Genomic DNA, 16,333 nt, shown 5'->3' on the forward strand with positions numbered 1-16,333 from the left:
ATGACTCATTTTTGAGTCGAGTCACAGGGTGCAGAGTATTGTGACTAGACTTGAGTCAAACTGCGCTGGATTTGCCCATCCCTGCTTTTTGGTAGTCCTGTATAAGTGCCTTCTCTCTCCCCCCCACCGTACTTCTTTAGTATATTAATGATTTGGGAAGCCTACAGTGAAAGGCTCCCTATCACTACACAGTGCGGTGAGATAAAGGGGCAAAATAAGCAATGTTTAACTTTTAGCCATCAAGCGAACCAGGTTGTTCTACATTTTAAGTTCATGGGACATTAACCCAATTTTTTGTTTGCAGGTGCTGTGGCAGTGGTCATGGTTAACGAACCACTAGTTTATGGACTTTTGGGTTATCCAGTTTTTCTGTCTGTTCCTCTCAAAGAGAAGCCAGATGACCTAGAATGGCGTATGGACACAAATCCACAAACACGACTTGCACGAATAAAAAGTAAGGGGGAAAAAACGCATTTCCAAAAAGAGGGATATACTGTCTTCGCCAATGGAACACTGATGATAAACAATTTGACAGAGGCAGATGCTGGAAATTATATAATGAGCGCATATGATCAAAATGGAGCAACGATTATGAACAGTAACTTGACTTTGAGTGTACAGGGTAAGTTACATCACTCTAAACCAGTGGGTGAGCTCCTTTGTTTCTTTCCCCCTCCTCCCCTCTAAATCCTGCTGCGTCCCATTTTTCTTAACCACTTTTGTGGGGGCAACAGTGAGGTAAGGCTATTCATTTCATACAGTGAGGTAAGCCTATTCATATTGCCTTCATTTCGTGTTTGTGGGTTTCCTGGAAGTATCGAGTTGACTGCTAAGGGTAACAAAACCAAACCAAAAAAGGTTTGCCTTTGGGATGATCCAGCAGAACTAATAATAATAATAATAATAATAATAATAATAATAATAACTCGGTATTTATATACCACCTTTCTGGTCATCGGATTACTCCTCTGACTTTATTCAAGGCAGTTTACATAGACAGGCATTTCTAAATCCCTCAAGGGGATTTTTACAATCACAGAGGTTCTCTCTTTCAAGAACCAACCACATTTCAGAATGGATCTTCCTGGTTTGGTCTCACTTCTGGCCTCCAGTTCTCCCACACAGGCTGACAAGCAGCTCCATCGCTCACATGGAGGGCAGCCAAGATGCTTCTTGCTCACACCAAGAGCAGGTGGAATCACTCAGCTGGGCTTGTTAGCTGCTTCAAGGTCTCGCCATTCTCAGCTGTTCAGGGAGTGGCCGGTGTCCTTGAACTGGTCTTCTGGTGTTATCTTCAGGCTAACCTCTACCCTCTAGACCAGACCTCCTGCTCACTCCTCTTATATTGTTTTCAAATGATAATTGTTGTTGGCACATTGACAATTTGAAGACCTGAAATCCTTATCATCATCATTTCAAAATTCATGGTCTTTTATCACACCCGAAGGAAGCAAATATGGGGCTGCTACTGGTGTAACTTTTCCCCAAATGCAGTCACATACCATGGGAGTAGTTCTACTACTTGGGATCCTGCACATTTGGGAGCCTTCTCTAACTGTAGTACTTTTAGCCAACTACATATCTGAATTGTGTAGAAGCCCTCTTTTGTTAGTTTGTAACAGTTAATGGATCTTAAAAAAACTCAGTGTTTCTTATTCCATTTCATCTGGGTCTCACAGAGGTATTTGGAAACCATTACTCTCTTCTTTTGTAGGGAATAAGAGAGAGGAATTAATGAGATTCCATTAAACAGTTTATGGTGTAAGGAAGAGGGATTTAGCCCAAGGAACCCCTCTAGCAATCCTGGTTCTTGGGCTGGTGGTAGTGGGGTAGCTACCTAGGGGGTATTGCTGACACCTTGTATCTAGTGCAAGGATAAGCTTTGAACACTGAGAAAGCCTAGTTCAGTGTTTCTCAACCAGTGGTACTTCAGATGGCGTCTGGTGGTCTGCACAGGATATCCGGACCCTTGCCGCCTGGCAGGGAGATCAGCAATACAATGCACCAAGCACCAATAGGTTTGGCTTAGTGGGCAGAGCTCCAGCAAGCACTTTTTGCATACTCAAAAAAGTCCTTTTGTCCACCCTGAGCATCTTACTGGTGTTTGTTGTTTCAGAGTGGCCTCCCAATCTAGAAGTAAATGGTGATGACATCATTGCCAGTAACTTTCCAAGGTACTTCCAACAGGTGAACCATGCAAAATGGTACAGCAAGGGACCAACACTGAGAAACGCTGGCCTAGTTTGTTCCCATACAGTACAATACTTCTACCTACATGGCGGAAGGATGGGCAGACACAGAAGGGGGGTTCCTTTTTCTCTCAAAATATATATAATATGTATTGCCTTGTGGACAGATAGCAAGCATCTCAAGAAGAGTAAGGAAAAGGGAGAAAGTAGAAACAAAATCCCAACTAGAAACAAAGTAGAAAAAAATATAGGGTGGGGGGAGAAGGTTTGTCACATGAGACGTTTCCATAACTTATAATGTGTACAAATCACTATTTTAAAGCAGTCATTTTCATAATCTGCAATGGCCAGGAAGCTGAAATTGCACCATCCCCCCACACAACTTGGTGCTTACCAGGAGAGATTTTTCTTTCATTTCATGTACGATCAGAAGAGGCTGCATGCAACAAGACTTCAGTCCATGGAGGCCTTAGCATGTACTGATATGAAAAGGGCATAAGAGGTGGAGATTACAAGGTCATTATTTTTTAACATAGAGCAAAACTCCACCTGCTGCCTTCCCTGCCTAAAAACTCAGTCCTACACACCCTGGGAGTATACTGGGGGTGTCCTATTGAAATAAATGGGGCTTACTCCTGATTAGACATGCAGAGGCTTGTCCTTCCTTCTGTGTGACTCTGCCCAGCCTCCAGTGCTTTGCTGCAGAAGCAGGCACAGAACAGCCCCAGCCTTCCCCTGTGTTTCTACTGCCTGCTTCTGAAGCGGTTTCTTACTACAATGCTTGCTTGTGGCAGTGGGGCCCCTCCAAGTGCAGGGACCAGGGCAACCACCCCAGTTGCCCTCCTCAAGGAATGGGCCAGTTTACCTCCTCCCTGTCCTGCTCCTGCCATATAAAAAGAGTGGCATGGGAGACAAGAACAAGGGAGTGGGGTAAGATTTAGGGTTGCCAGGTTGGAGGCAGGCCCAGCCCAAGGGGAAAAAGATAAACTGAAGTTATTCCCCCAATCTCTGTTGCTACCCATGTGTGCACTGCCACACCCCACTACTTCAATTCAGAAATGGAGAGGAGGAGAAGTGATGAAAATGGCTATTGCTGCCTTAGGTGTCTGCCTCCTTCTTTGTGAGCAAAGAGAAGAGGAGTGGTGGCAGCCACTCAACTCTCCTGCCTGTAGCAGAGGAGGAGGTGGCAACAGATGGGCTAAGAGGCTCATGTGGCAATCTCTCTCCTCCTTGCTTACAGGGAAAGATATGCTGGTGGTGGTGGTGGCTCAATGCTGTGGAAGTAGTCTTTTTTCACTGCTGTTGTCACCACTGACACCACTACCTACTTTTCCCTTCTCCCAACTTACCAGCTTCCTCCTCTTGGTTTGCCTGCATTGTTTTAAAATAGTGTGGAAGGAAGCTGGCAGAAACAGAAATTTGTGGTTCTTCTTCTGCCTTTCTTGTTCCATTCTGCTCTGTTGCTCTATTTCAAACTGGAGTCGCAAAGCCAGGAGGAACAGATAGCAGGGAAACGGCGTTAGGTTAGGTAAGGCAGCTAGAGATGACTGATAGGTGTTGCTTTTGCCCATCTGAAACGTGAGGCAGTCCACCTCATTTCACCTCATCACTGGCCAGGCCCTCCAAACCTGAGATGCAGGAGGCAGGGCCTGGAGCTGTCATGCAGTTGTGTAAGACTGAATGCACAAAACAATGTCAGCATAAAGCAAAGGGAAGAGAAGAATGAGAAAAAATCCAGAGGGGGAATCCTAATTTTTTTTTTAATTTCCCCATTTTTTCCATTACAGAAAATGCAATATTGTAACTTATAAATGATCTGAACAGAGTGAGGGGTGAAAGTAAATGGCTGAGGTTCCTGGTGACACAAAATTATTCACAGTGATAAAAAGATAAAACAGATTGTGAAGGCCTCCGGTCTGGGTGAACCACCAACCAAATGGCAAATGCGGTTCAATGTCAATAACTACAAAGCTATGCACACTGGGGGAAAACAAAAGTCAAATTTCACATATACTGTACAGGGCTCTGAGCTGTAGGTGCCCAACCAGGAAAGCAATCTTGGGTTGGTGGTGGATAGCCCAAGGAAAACAGCTCTGTCAATATCCTAGTCCCATTTCCGGCCTCGATCTACCCTTCTGGGTCTACTTGGATTTGCACCAGCAACTGCTGGCTCAGGTCTGAGTAGACCCATCATGGCAGTAGAGGTTTATCTCCTGGCAAGGGAACAAATCTTCCCTTACTTAGAGGGGACCTCCGGAACTTCCCCCAGATGCAGTGCACACTCTGGTGGTGTGGCTACATTGGCAGGGTGGTGGTGGTGCCTAAATAGGACTGGGTTGTAAGGGCAGGATTATGCATGTGCTGCTCCGTACTTCCAATGCTTGTTCCCTTTTTCCTAATAGCATGGGTGGGGTTATATGAACCAACCCCATACATACGATCCATTCATTCCATGTGAAATGGCAGTTTGTCCAATTCATGCCCCCCGCCACCATGGTTAGGAAAGGAGGTAAAGCCTCTGGGAGAGGGTACAGGATCGCAGTCCTGCCTGTAATTAGGCAGGCTGGCTTGGACATGTCATTCCAACTGATACCTCATGTGTTTGGCCAAAGGCTACACTTGACTAGTTTAAAAGTACGGGTGTGCTACCATTTGTGAACAGGCAGGGATGATTCTGGGCCACCTATTTTTTGAGAGAAGGTTCTGTTTCTTACAATCTTTTCTCAATCCTGGATAAGGCTTCAGGGCATTACAGTCTAGTGCGTACACTGGAACAATCCAGGCTTTCCCTTGTTCCTTCTCCGAACAGTCACACCCAGATACCAACATTACAGGCAGTTCTCTTAAGCCATTTCTGCCCAATGTTGCATATTCGCAACAGGGATCAAATGTGTACACTGGGCTAGGCAGAAATGAGTTAAGGACACAGCACCTTCTTCAGGCTTCAGTGCTGTGCACATTTATTGGGCAATAAATCCCACTGAACTCAGTGAGGCTTGCTTCTGAAAAAATATGCTAAAGATGGGGTTGCAAATGGACTACCTCTGAGTAAGACTTACTTGGATCAGCATGATCTTTCTTTTGGAAAATACATAATATATTTTCCAAAATCAGCAGACAGAACAAACAAATTCAACTTGACAGAACAAACAAAGGATTACTGGTTTACTGCTTGCTCTTGTCTCAATCTGTTTTCCAGCAATGCTTCTGCACAAAGCAATAATGTCTTGCCTTGCCTGATGCCTTCCTCTCATTTGTGTGTTCCCACTTTGTAATGTGTTACAACCTTAGCTCTCTGCATATAATGTGGACATTTAAGTTATTGTGCTGCATTTCCAGAGAATTAGCGTTACCTTTTGTCCTTTTGTGTGATCTTTTGCCCAAATTATTTGTCTCATGGGTGGTATCAAGGGACTGCAGCCAAAGGCTTTGATCCTTCAGAGGGCATATGACCAATCCCTGAAGAAAGACAATAATTTAGTTCTGGGGTGGAAACTTCAACTTCTGAGGTCTTCGAAAGAATAACAAAACAAAACAAAAAAAGCATGATTGGGTTCACATTACAATATTTTCACAATACAATAGTGCCTCCAAAATGGATTACTATTGTAAAGCAGTGGTCCACTGTACATTGATTGAGAGCCAGTTTCTCTGCGTGTTTACTAAGAAGTAAGTCCCATAACAGTCAATGGGGCTTACTCCCAGGTATGGATAGGATTGCAGTCTCAGGGGGATAGGATTCTACATTCTGATAGCAGGTCTTCTCCCTGCCATCTGAATATCTCCAAAGACAGAAAAAATTTTCAGATTATATTAGGAGTGTGCAATAAATACGCACCAGTTAAGTCATTTTTCATAAAGGACCTGGCCTCTTCCCTTAAGAATGCGCTTTGCTTGTTGACAAATAAGGATGTGACTTTTCTACCCATAGCACTTCTTCTTAAGAATATACAGTATATATGCACTGGTATATATGAATATGAAAACAATAACTGATTCCCTTTCCCGAAGGGCTGACAGTCTGCAAAGATGTTGGAAACAGCCACTAGAAAAGACTTATTGCAAGTGCTCTGTGACATATGGTTGCACAAGGGCCCTGGACACCTGAGAACAAGAATGGCAACATCAGGGTTTGCCTGCATCTCAGGGACCTCAACAAAATCATACAGACATGACTTCTCCATTCTCATACCCACAAAGATTCAAAACTGGCTGGCTGGGAAACTACACTATTCCAGAAGATCCAAGTTTCTTTGTCTTTCCTTTAGTATAAAATCTATAAATGAAGCTGGCCTGGTCTGAACTGGTGAGGTCTGGCACTGAGGCATAAATGCCTGCCTCCTTCATCCCTCTGCTGCCATCACCTAGTTCATCAACCTAGTTGCTTTCCTCCTTGCCCGTTGGTTGGACGAGGAGAATGGAGGGGAAGTGCAGCAATCTTACTACCTGCCCCCTTACCTGATGCTCCCATGCAGCATCTTCAATCCACACATTCCTGTTTATTTTGAACAGGAAGAGCAGAGCATGCTGGTGCTGGAAGGAGAAAGGGGGCTGCCGTTGACCTGATTGCCTTCTGGCTCACTCTCAATGAAATGGAAGAGGATTGGCACACCAACCAGAGTGGCTCCATTAGCAGAGGATTTGAGAGGGCAGTGGACAGATGGAGGTGCTTGACAGTTCACTGGTCCCTTCAACTCAGTTCCGGCCTTTTGGTCATCATCATGGGCAGGCAGGCCCTGAAGTATTTCAGCAAAAGAACAATGAAGCATTTGGTGATATTGATGGTGTCTACATAATAGCTGATGATGTGATCATAGCAACTTCCAGCAAGAGAAGAGCATGGCCAGACACTGATGGCAGCAGTAGGGAGGTCCAAAGCTGAGAATATCAAACTCAACCCAGTTTCTGATCAGCAAGGTCAGGTACATGTTGGCAACCTTCAGTCTCGAAAGACTATGGTAACGCGCTCTGAATGGTGGTTCTGGAACAGCGTCTAGTGTAGCTGAAAATGCCAATTCGGGAGTGACAATCCCTTCCACATTGGGAGCAAGCGTAGTCTGTCCCTGGTCTATCTCCCTGGCTATGGGCCTTCCTTCTTTGCCTCTTTGCCTCAGACTGTTGACCAAGTGTCTCTTCAAACTGGGAAAGGCCATGTTGCACAGCCTGCCTCCAAGCGGGCCGCTCAGAGGCCAGGGTTTCCCACCTGTTGAGGTCCAGTTCTAAGGCCTTCAGATCCCTCTTGCAGATGTCCTTGTATCGCAGCTGTGGTCTACCTCTAGGGCACTTTCCTTGCACGAGTTCTCCATAGAGGAGATCCTTTGGGATCCGGCCATCATCCATTCTCACAACATGACCGAACCAAAGCAGGCATCTCTGTTTCAGCAGTGAATACATGCTAGGGATTCCAGCACGTTCCAGAACTGTGTTGTTTGGAACTTTGTCCTGCCAGGTGATGCCGAGGATGCGTCGGAGGCAGCGCATGTGGAAAGCGCTCAGTTTCCTCTCCTGTTGTGAGCGAAGAGTCCATGACTCGCTGCAGTACAGAAGTGTACTCAGGACGCAAGCTCTGTAGACCTGGATCTTGGTATGTTCCGTCAGCTTCTTGTTGGACCAGACTCTCTTTGTGAGTCTGGAAAACGTGGTAGCTGCTTTACCAATGCGCTTGTTTAGCTCGGTATAGAGAGAAAGAGTGTCGGAGATCGTTGAGCCAAGGTACACAAAGTCATGGACAACCTCCAGTTCATGTGCAGAGATTGTAATGCAGGGAGGTGAGTCCACATCCTGAACCATGACCTGTGTTTTCTTCAGGCTGAAGGTTAGCTACATGGAAGGAACTAAGCCATATGAAAGCAAAGTTCAAACCATAGTTGGCAAGACATTCCTATAAAATAAGAATACCTTGCAGAGATTGTTGGTGATGGTCAGAATTCATGCACAGTATATATGCTGCAGTATAAATGAGAAATTTGTCAGAACTAATCTCAACTATTAAAAATAGTTGGCAGCTCAAGTATCTTGGGATTTCTGGTTCCAACTGGACTAGTCGGAACCGGACACCCTAAGATGCTCGATGCTTGTGAAGCTCCGGAGTGTCTTTGGAGAGTTGTATTCTGACTAGTAAGAACTAGAAAGTGCTGTACCAAAACACCCAGTGCTTTTCCATTCTGACTAGTTAGAACTAGGATTTCTGAAGATGCTTCCAAGCATCACATTCTGTCTGGTTAGAATGTGAATCTCCAAATATGCTTGAGACTTCCAGGTTTTTACTAGTTGGAATTCATGGTGATAGATTTTGGTTTTTTATGGTCACATGTACACCACATTGAGCAACCTGGACGGCTCCACTAAGACGATTATTATGAGATATTATTATTATACCACATGGTACAGTATTCTGTATCACATGGCAGTGGTTCTGGGAACAAGACCTGAAAGGGACACTATGCACATCACCTGTACTGAAGTTCTAAGATCCCCCAAAGGGCAATCACTGTTCAAGCAGAGGCACCCAAGGATGGTTCAGGAGTCTGTCTGCTCCCAAGCAATGGCGCTGTGTAATATACCTCATGGGCTTTGACTGAGAAAGAGCAAAATTATACACTGATAAAGAGCTTCTTATTGTTGCATTAACCACTAAAAAGTTCCGCCTGTTCATTTATGATGTGTGCGTAATGGCACAAATAGACCACAAACTGCTTGAAGCAATGTGCTCTAAATCCCAAGACAAGCCCCTACAAGGCTACAGTGTATGCTGCTTCATTTGCAGAAATATGTTTTGGTCCTTCAGCACACTCAAATTGCCTACTTGCAGATGTGTTCTCAAGAGCAGCCCTAGCAAACATCATACCACCATATGATTGCACTGCAGACGAGAAGGTAATCTGACAGGTAGATCCTATATCCACAGTCTCAGTACAGATCTACTGACAAAGTTGAAACAAGTCCTGAATGACTGACCTTGCTGCACTTGTACTGGTCTACAGAATATGTTGTTTTCCTGCAAGTTGGCATGATGATGGCTAATGACAAAAACTCTACACCCAGCAGCATAACAGAAATGCTTCATGGCCTCCACAGACATACAAAGACATCTTGACAACAAAATCAAATGCACAGCAGACCATGAACCAGCCAAAGATGGCAGAGACAATAGAACAACTGACTGAATGATGCAAAATGTGTCAGGAGCAGAGATTAAGTAATCATGAGCAACCACTACTACCCCATGAAATCCCAGAACGACTGTGGAACAAAATATACATTTTTGACTTTGGCAGACACTCCTGCCTGCTGTTAGGGGACTACACCTCAAAATTCCCTGATGTCCTGCACTTGCCAAACAAGTCGGCACATTGTGTCACCTCTAAAATGTTTCTTGCCAGGTGTGACATCTCACCAGAGGTGGTGAGTTACCTTGTCCCATTTGCAAGGAGAGAAGTGTCACACTCTGCAAGGTCTAGTCACTAGTGGAATAAAATATAACTCTCTCTCTCTCTCTCTCTCTCTCTCTGTGTGTGTGTGTGTGTGTGTGTGTGTGTGTGTGTGTGTGTGTAGGGAAAAACATCCAGTCCAGAATATCCTGAATCAAATGGAATGGCTGAGTGAACAAAATAAAGTTCCCTTTATAGTAAAAGGGGAAGGCATTATTATTAAGGAATCGGATTATGAATGTTTTAATAAATAAATAGTCACATCAAGGTTCAGTGTGAGGCTGCATCAGGGGAGGATGCTCACCTAGCTCTGTTAGAAATGAGAAATAGACTAGCTTGGAGTAGTCTCCAGCTCTCCAACCAACGTATTCAGTCTGTCAGCCCAAGGTTCCCCAAGGAGAAGAATTTTGGCTGCAGCAGTTACAAGACGGACAGAACAAACACTGTGACCACACAGCAAAACCACTAGCTGTCTTCAGATCACAGGATCCAGGGCACATGGAGACTGGCAGTATACAGGGACTGGCAGCCTGCAAGAGTCATACCTTTGGGTCCAGAGCTGTGTTGCTAATTTTTCTAATTGTATTATATTCTAGTTAATAAATACAATTGTTGGATGGTCATCATGTCTCCATGGTTTCTTTCTGACTTGGATGAACTCTACAACCTCTTGGTTCAATAGCAGTATACCTCAGAACACCAGTTTCAAGGGAACAATAGTGGGAGAGAGCAAGATGCCTTTTCTCCTGCTTGTGGGCTTCCCAAGGCAACTGGTGGACCACTGTGGGAAATGGGATGTTGGACTAGATGGACCTGTGGCCCGATCCAGCTGGTCTCTTACTTTTTTATGTTCCTCTCTTTCAGAAAAGCTTTGGCCACAACTCGTTGAGAATTGTTTCACTAAAATAGTGACCTGTGAGGTGACACACAGTAAATCCCCCAAGCCCAAACTTGTGTTGCTTTCCAATGGTGACAGACTGAACAATACTGGAGGACCATTCTATACAGATGGGAGAGTGAGCATGAACTACACCCTGAAAACCCACTCTGGGAACTTCATCTGTGAGGCAAGCAATGAAGCCAACAAACAACGTGTTAAGAAAGAAATCAACTGTTCAGGTATAAATCTGTATTTCTCAAATATCTTTTAATGATAGAAGGCAGAGGGCACTTACCAACATCAGATGTCTATAGAAAGCACTATTATGCTCTCTGTCATATTCAGTCACCTACAGTGAATGTAAAAAACCAACTCAGGTATTTTACGACTTCCCTAATGCCATGCAGTTAGGAAGAATGAATGCAAGTTATTCAGTAAGACACTTAATACTGCCCTACTTTTAGTCCCACTAAAGAGTAGGTCTGAACATTTTGGAAGGAGTAAGTTCTAGCAATATCTGAGTCAAAACTACCCTCTTGAAAAGCATCTTATGGCCCAATCTCATTCAGGCCTTACACCACCAGAATGTTGGTTCTGGTGGCATAAGTCCCTTGATGGATGTCACTAAATGTGACACACCGGACTGCAGGGCTTGATTCAGCAGCCTGATACACATGCTAACAGACTGGCGCAGGCTGCTGGTGCTGGTAAATCAGCATAGGGGGTTGGAAGGATATGGGGAGAGGGTGGGACGGGGCAGGAGAAGGGCAAGGAGTAAGGCAGATCAGAATCAGGAAGGGGGCATATTGTCAACAGTGCGACATGCCAATTTCTCTTGGTCTTCTGAACTGGGTTCACTTGGACTTGTGCCAGTTGTACAGCTGGAACAGGTCCAAGTAGACCTGACGGGCTTAACCCAAAAAAGGCCTCTAAAGGCTGAAAATCCCCTGCAGGATTCAGTGTATGCCACACTGGTGCAGCTGCATTACCACATGGGGTGTTAAGTAGGATTGGGCTGCCCATTAATGTACACAGAAGATATAAGCTCTTGAGAAATAAAAGTTTTGGTTTGGCTTACTGGTTGGCCCCTTGCTAAGTTTTAACTTGCTCTTTTCCATTACAATAGTACAATTCAGCAATTTCAGAGGAGATACTCTACAGTAAGTTCAGAGGGGCTAGTCAAGAATAATCCTTCAAAAGCAGAAGGGAAGTAGTAAGTGGCTAAGGGGGCAGCTACATGAAAGCTTAAGAAATGGGCAAAAATTGCAGCAAGGGATAGGAGGCTTTAGGAGTTTGTTTCGGTCCAAATCCCTCCCTCCACACACCATTTTTACAGGAAAAACATTATGTGAAAGTGGTGCAAGGGGAGATGTGATCAGGATTAAAACCATAGCGGGAGCAAACTATTAAAGCCTCTCTCTTTACTTTGAATATTGCATCTGCCATGAACTCATGATAGGGTGACCTTAGGCAATTAGAAATTACTGCAGCCCTAAGTAACCATGTACATGTATGCTTCCAATGCATATAGTATCTTCCTTTGTGTGATTTTGGGCGCATATGAGAATAAAATTTGAAGGCACTGCTACTTGTATGTACAAATCCACTGGGCAGTTTATCAGTGCAGTTTCATCAATCGATGACTGCAACTTCCATCTTGGAAGTGGCCATCATAATGCAAACACCAATGAAATTCAGGCATCACAGAGCTTTTGACCTTTGCTATCACTTCAGATACAAATCTTGTCAATAATAATAATAATTAATAACTTTATTTATACCCTGCCCTTCTCCCCAAAGGGACCCAGGGCGGCTTACAACGGTTAAAAACAGATTAAAACATGATTTAGGAAACAGATAAAAACATAATAACACATTAACAGATATCATAAAACAGTAGTCAGATAAAAAGTCAGGTAAAAAAGAGCATATAGCAGCATATCATAAGGAATCAGGCCAGTAAAAAATACTAAAAGATGTAGAAATGATGTTAAAAAGGCCATGAACTCAGAAGGCTTGTTTGAACAGAAGGGTCTTCAGGCCTCGCCGAAAAGTCTCAAGAGAGGGAGCCATTCTCAAGTCAAGGGGAAGGGAGTTCCATAACATTGGTGCCACTACTGAGAAGGCCCTATTTTTTGCCGCCAACCCACGTACCTCCTTAGGCGGTGGCACTTGTAAAAAGGCCTTCTCTGATGACCTAAGAGGACAAGCCGGATTGTATGGAAGTCAATGGAAGCAGTTCACGCAGGGTGCAATCCTAATCCACTTTCCAGCACTGACTTAAGAGCAATGCAGCTCTTAGGTAAGAAAACAAACATTCCCTTACTTTAAGGAGACCTCTGTGAGTGCCCCCCCAACTGCAGGATGCAGCACACGTCCCATTGGCACAGCTATGCCAGTGCTGGAAAGTGGGTTAGGATTTGGGCCACATACTGCAGGGAGTTACCAAGTGATAAGTCATCAAGAACTAATATATCAAGTAATGACTAGGCATGTGTGAAGGATCTTACACAGGTCAGAAGCCCCAGAAACTGTTATGGGCACGTGAGCTTCCTCAATATGTTCCAGGATTTCACTTCTTCTAGCTTTTTAGGTTTCCTACTTATTATGGTTCATGTTGGTGATTCTGAATTTTGGGAAGGTAGTGATTGTCTGGCTACAAGGAATAAATAGCATATTTATGACAGTCATCAATGCTGCATGATCTATAGATAGGTATCCACCTTTAATTGTTTTGTTTTGTGACTTGTCCATGTCTTAGACCCTACAGAAGACATGTTTTTCTACCTGTTAATTGGAGGAGGTATAGCTGTCTTCATCACCATTTTGGCTGTGATTATTTACTGCATCCGAAAGAAGAGAGCAAAAAGACGCAAACTGGAAGGTAAACCCTGTTCACTTTGCTGGCTGAGTGCCTATAATTAATTTTTTTTTTCTTTTTCACAAATAATTGTAAACCTGAAAACTTACTAGGTCTTTGGAGTGTGCAACCTTGTTGCATACTCTTACCCAGCATGTAACCTGTTGACATCTGCCTGACTCCTACACACATCCTGTGCTTGTGCTGTTTCAGCCTTGCTTACCTCCTACACAGCTCTGTGCCAGTTTTACAGTTGGTTTAGAGATCCTCCTCTCTGCAGTGCCACAACATGCCCTACCAGAAGTTGCTGGAGCGACAGTATAGGAGACTTGTAATCTCCCTTTCAGTGATCCCACTGGGGCCACAATTCACTCTATGGTTAATAATGAGCTTTAATTTATAGATCTGTTACCAATAAGAGAGGCAACATTTTCTTGTGTGTCCCTCTTATATTGCTGTCCCATGATTTCTCCTCATCCCCCCCCCCAACCTGGTTTTGTAAACACCACACTGAAGGGTGACTTTCACTGCAGTAGGATTACTGAAGTAAGAACCACATCAGTAATTAGTACAGATGCTATGCTACTTATAATTGACACTAAACAACAATTAGTAATGTTGCTGCTGCATTTCTGCTCTTTGGTTCTGTTACTACTGTAAGTTCTTAGTCACTAACGGTGTGGAGTTTTTCACCTTTTTGTAGCTGAGGAGAGAGAAATGCGGACCCGGATTGCTGTGGAAAATGGACTGAAAAATCGGAAGCTTCCTCAGCCTCCGGTGCGTGGAGCCTCGAACCAGCCACCCCAGCCATACAACCCACCACCAGTTCATTCTGAAGTACCACAGCAGGCAGGGCCCCCTCAGCCCAGACCCCGTCCTCATCAGAAGCCACCACGGCACATGCGAGAGAAACCCTAACGTGCTGAAGTGTCAGACTCTGGCCCATGGCCTGTATGGGCAACACCTGATGGCCACTTTTAACTCCCTGGTCTTGAAATACAACTTCTATAAAGTGGCTGCACTGCTTCACTGGATTTTCCCCTTCTGTGCTCTGTTCTGACATGTTACATTGATCTGCTGCCTTTCAACCATCCCCTTTCACCTCAGCTTTAGACCCTCTGAGGCCAGGAGGAAACTGCCAGTGTTTTCCGTTTCAGAGCTGCCTAATCTGTAGTGCTTGCCTGCTTCCCTTTCATATGCAGGATGTGTGGCATCAGAAAGGAATGCACCTGAACAGACTTAGTGCTACAAATGAGAACTTTCCAGCCAGAGGCTGTTTGTGGTATAAGGGAGCCAGCCTCTGTTTGTGATGTATACATGCATTTTTGCATTGTATTCTTAGAATTTTCTGCTCGATTCTTCCTGTTTCAGTTACAGATCTGCTCAGGGTGGCAATGGGTGGGCTAGGTTTGGCATTGACCCATGCCCATAAGAGGACCCAACTGTCTAGACCAGGGGTGCCCAAACCCCGGCCCTGGGGCCACTTGCAGCCCTTGAGGACTCTCAATGCGGACCTCAGGGAGCTTCCAGTCTCCAATGAGTCTCTGGCCCTCCGGAGATTCGTTGGAGCCCGCACCGGCCCGACGCAATTGCTGTTAGCGTGATGGCAACTGTTTGACCTCTCGCATGAGCTGTGGGATGAGGGCTCCCTCCACTGCTTGCTGTTTCACATCTGTGATGCAGCAGAGGCAGCAAAGGAAAGGCCAGCCTTGCTTTGTACAAGGCCTTTTATAGGCCCTGAGCTATTGCAAGCCCTTCATTCATTCATATAAGTTCATCTTTAATATATTCATTTATGTAAACTTATGTAAATTTATTCAAATTTTAAATGTAAATTAATTCTTCTTCCCCCGGCCCCCGACACAGTGTCAGAGAGATGATGTAGCCCTCCTGCCAGAAACTTTGGACACCCCTGGTCTAGACCAACCCTTGAATCTTTAGTCTTAGTGGCAGCACCCAGTGTGCCATCAGGGATTGAGAAGGGGCACTCCGGAAGGGCTAAGGCAATGCTGTGTCTTAGGGACACAGTACTGTTTACCCTTAGACAAAGTTTGTCAACAAGCCTGGCCATGATCTTCTCCACATACCCCATTTTCTTCTGCTGTGCACCATAATTCCTTGCCAGACGTGTTAATGTGGAACATCTTCCTTGGACATCTGACTATCACTCTTAGGGAAGAGGGAAGGGGAGAATCTTCCTTCATCCTAGCCAGCCCTCATTTAAAAGTAGCTTGGAGGAGCAGTAACTGGTTTGCTAGCACTCATGCTGTGTCTGGCACAGCTGAAGCTTCCTTCTATATCAAGAGTAGATTGGGGTAGGAATATGTTCTGTTGAATGCATTAGGACTTCCCTCTGAGTAAACAGGTGTAAAATTGGACGGCCCCTAAAATGACTCTTTGCTTTGTGCCCTGCAATTTGCCAGATTTTGGCATGTGCTGTTTTAGCTATCATTTAAATTAATTCACCTCAAGTCTGTGAATGTCTGCCCATGATGAATTTCTGCAGGTGGTTCAGGCCGTTAGAGGACGACATTAGGAGAATTGACACTCGAGGCCCCTTTTGTTAAACCCTGCACCTCTAGCAGTGGCTTTTGCTTTCAGAGACTTCTGAATTAGGTCACACATGGGTAGGAGTGCTGAACCACAGGTTGCAAGAAAGCCAAAATAGTTTCCTGTGAAAGCATGGCTGTGAGCAGTTACAGAAAATCTTTGCCCCATTCTTAGAAGCAGCTTGAAGAACCTCTAAAGAGCTGTGTGTGTGTGTGTGTGTGTGTGTGTGTGTGTGTGTGTGCACCCGCTCCTAGATGAAGACTCATTCTGAGCTGGGCCAAGCAATCTCAGATTCTGTTCCTGATTCCTCAGGGTACAGTTGGGAAAGACCCTTTTGCAATAAATATTCTCACTGAACAATTCAAAATAGGAAAAATCCACAGAGGTCCCCAATCTTTTAAAGAGTGCCATGGTTTACTACACA

General features: G+C 44.7%; 1 protein-coding gene across 1 annotated transcript; it reads left to right on the forward strand.

Annotated features, from left to right (window-relative positions):
- Window positions 1–408: 408 nt before the first annotated feature.
- Window positions 409–14,956, forward strand: CD2 (CD2 molecule). The gene is made up of 4 exons (XM_066622357.1): window positions 409–622; window positions 10,484–10,738; window positions 13,261–13,383; window positions 14,063–14,956. Exons 1-4 carry the CDS (start codon window positions 415–417, stop codon window positions 14,275–14,277), a joined length of 801 nt encoding a protein of 266 aa, XP_066478454.1. The 5' UTR covers window positions 409–414; the 3' UTR covers window positions 14,278–14,956.
- The last annotated feature ends 1,377 nt before the right edge of the window (window positions 14,957–16,333 follow it).

Source organism: Tiliqua scincoides, chromosome 3 (genome assembly GCF_035046505.1).
Source record: "Tiliqua scincoides isolate rTilSci1 chromosome 3, rTilSci1.hap2, whole genome shotgun sequence".
In the NCBI taxonomy this organism is placed as follows: domain Eukaryota; kingdom Metazoa; phylum Chordata; class Lepidosauria; order Squamata; family Scincidae; genus Tiliqua; species Tiliqua scincoides.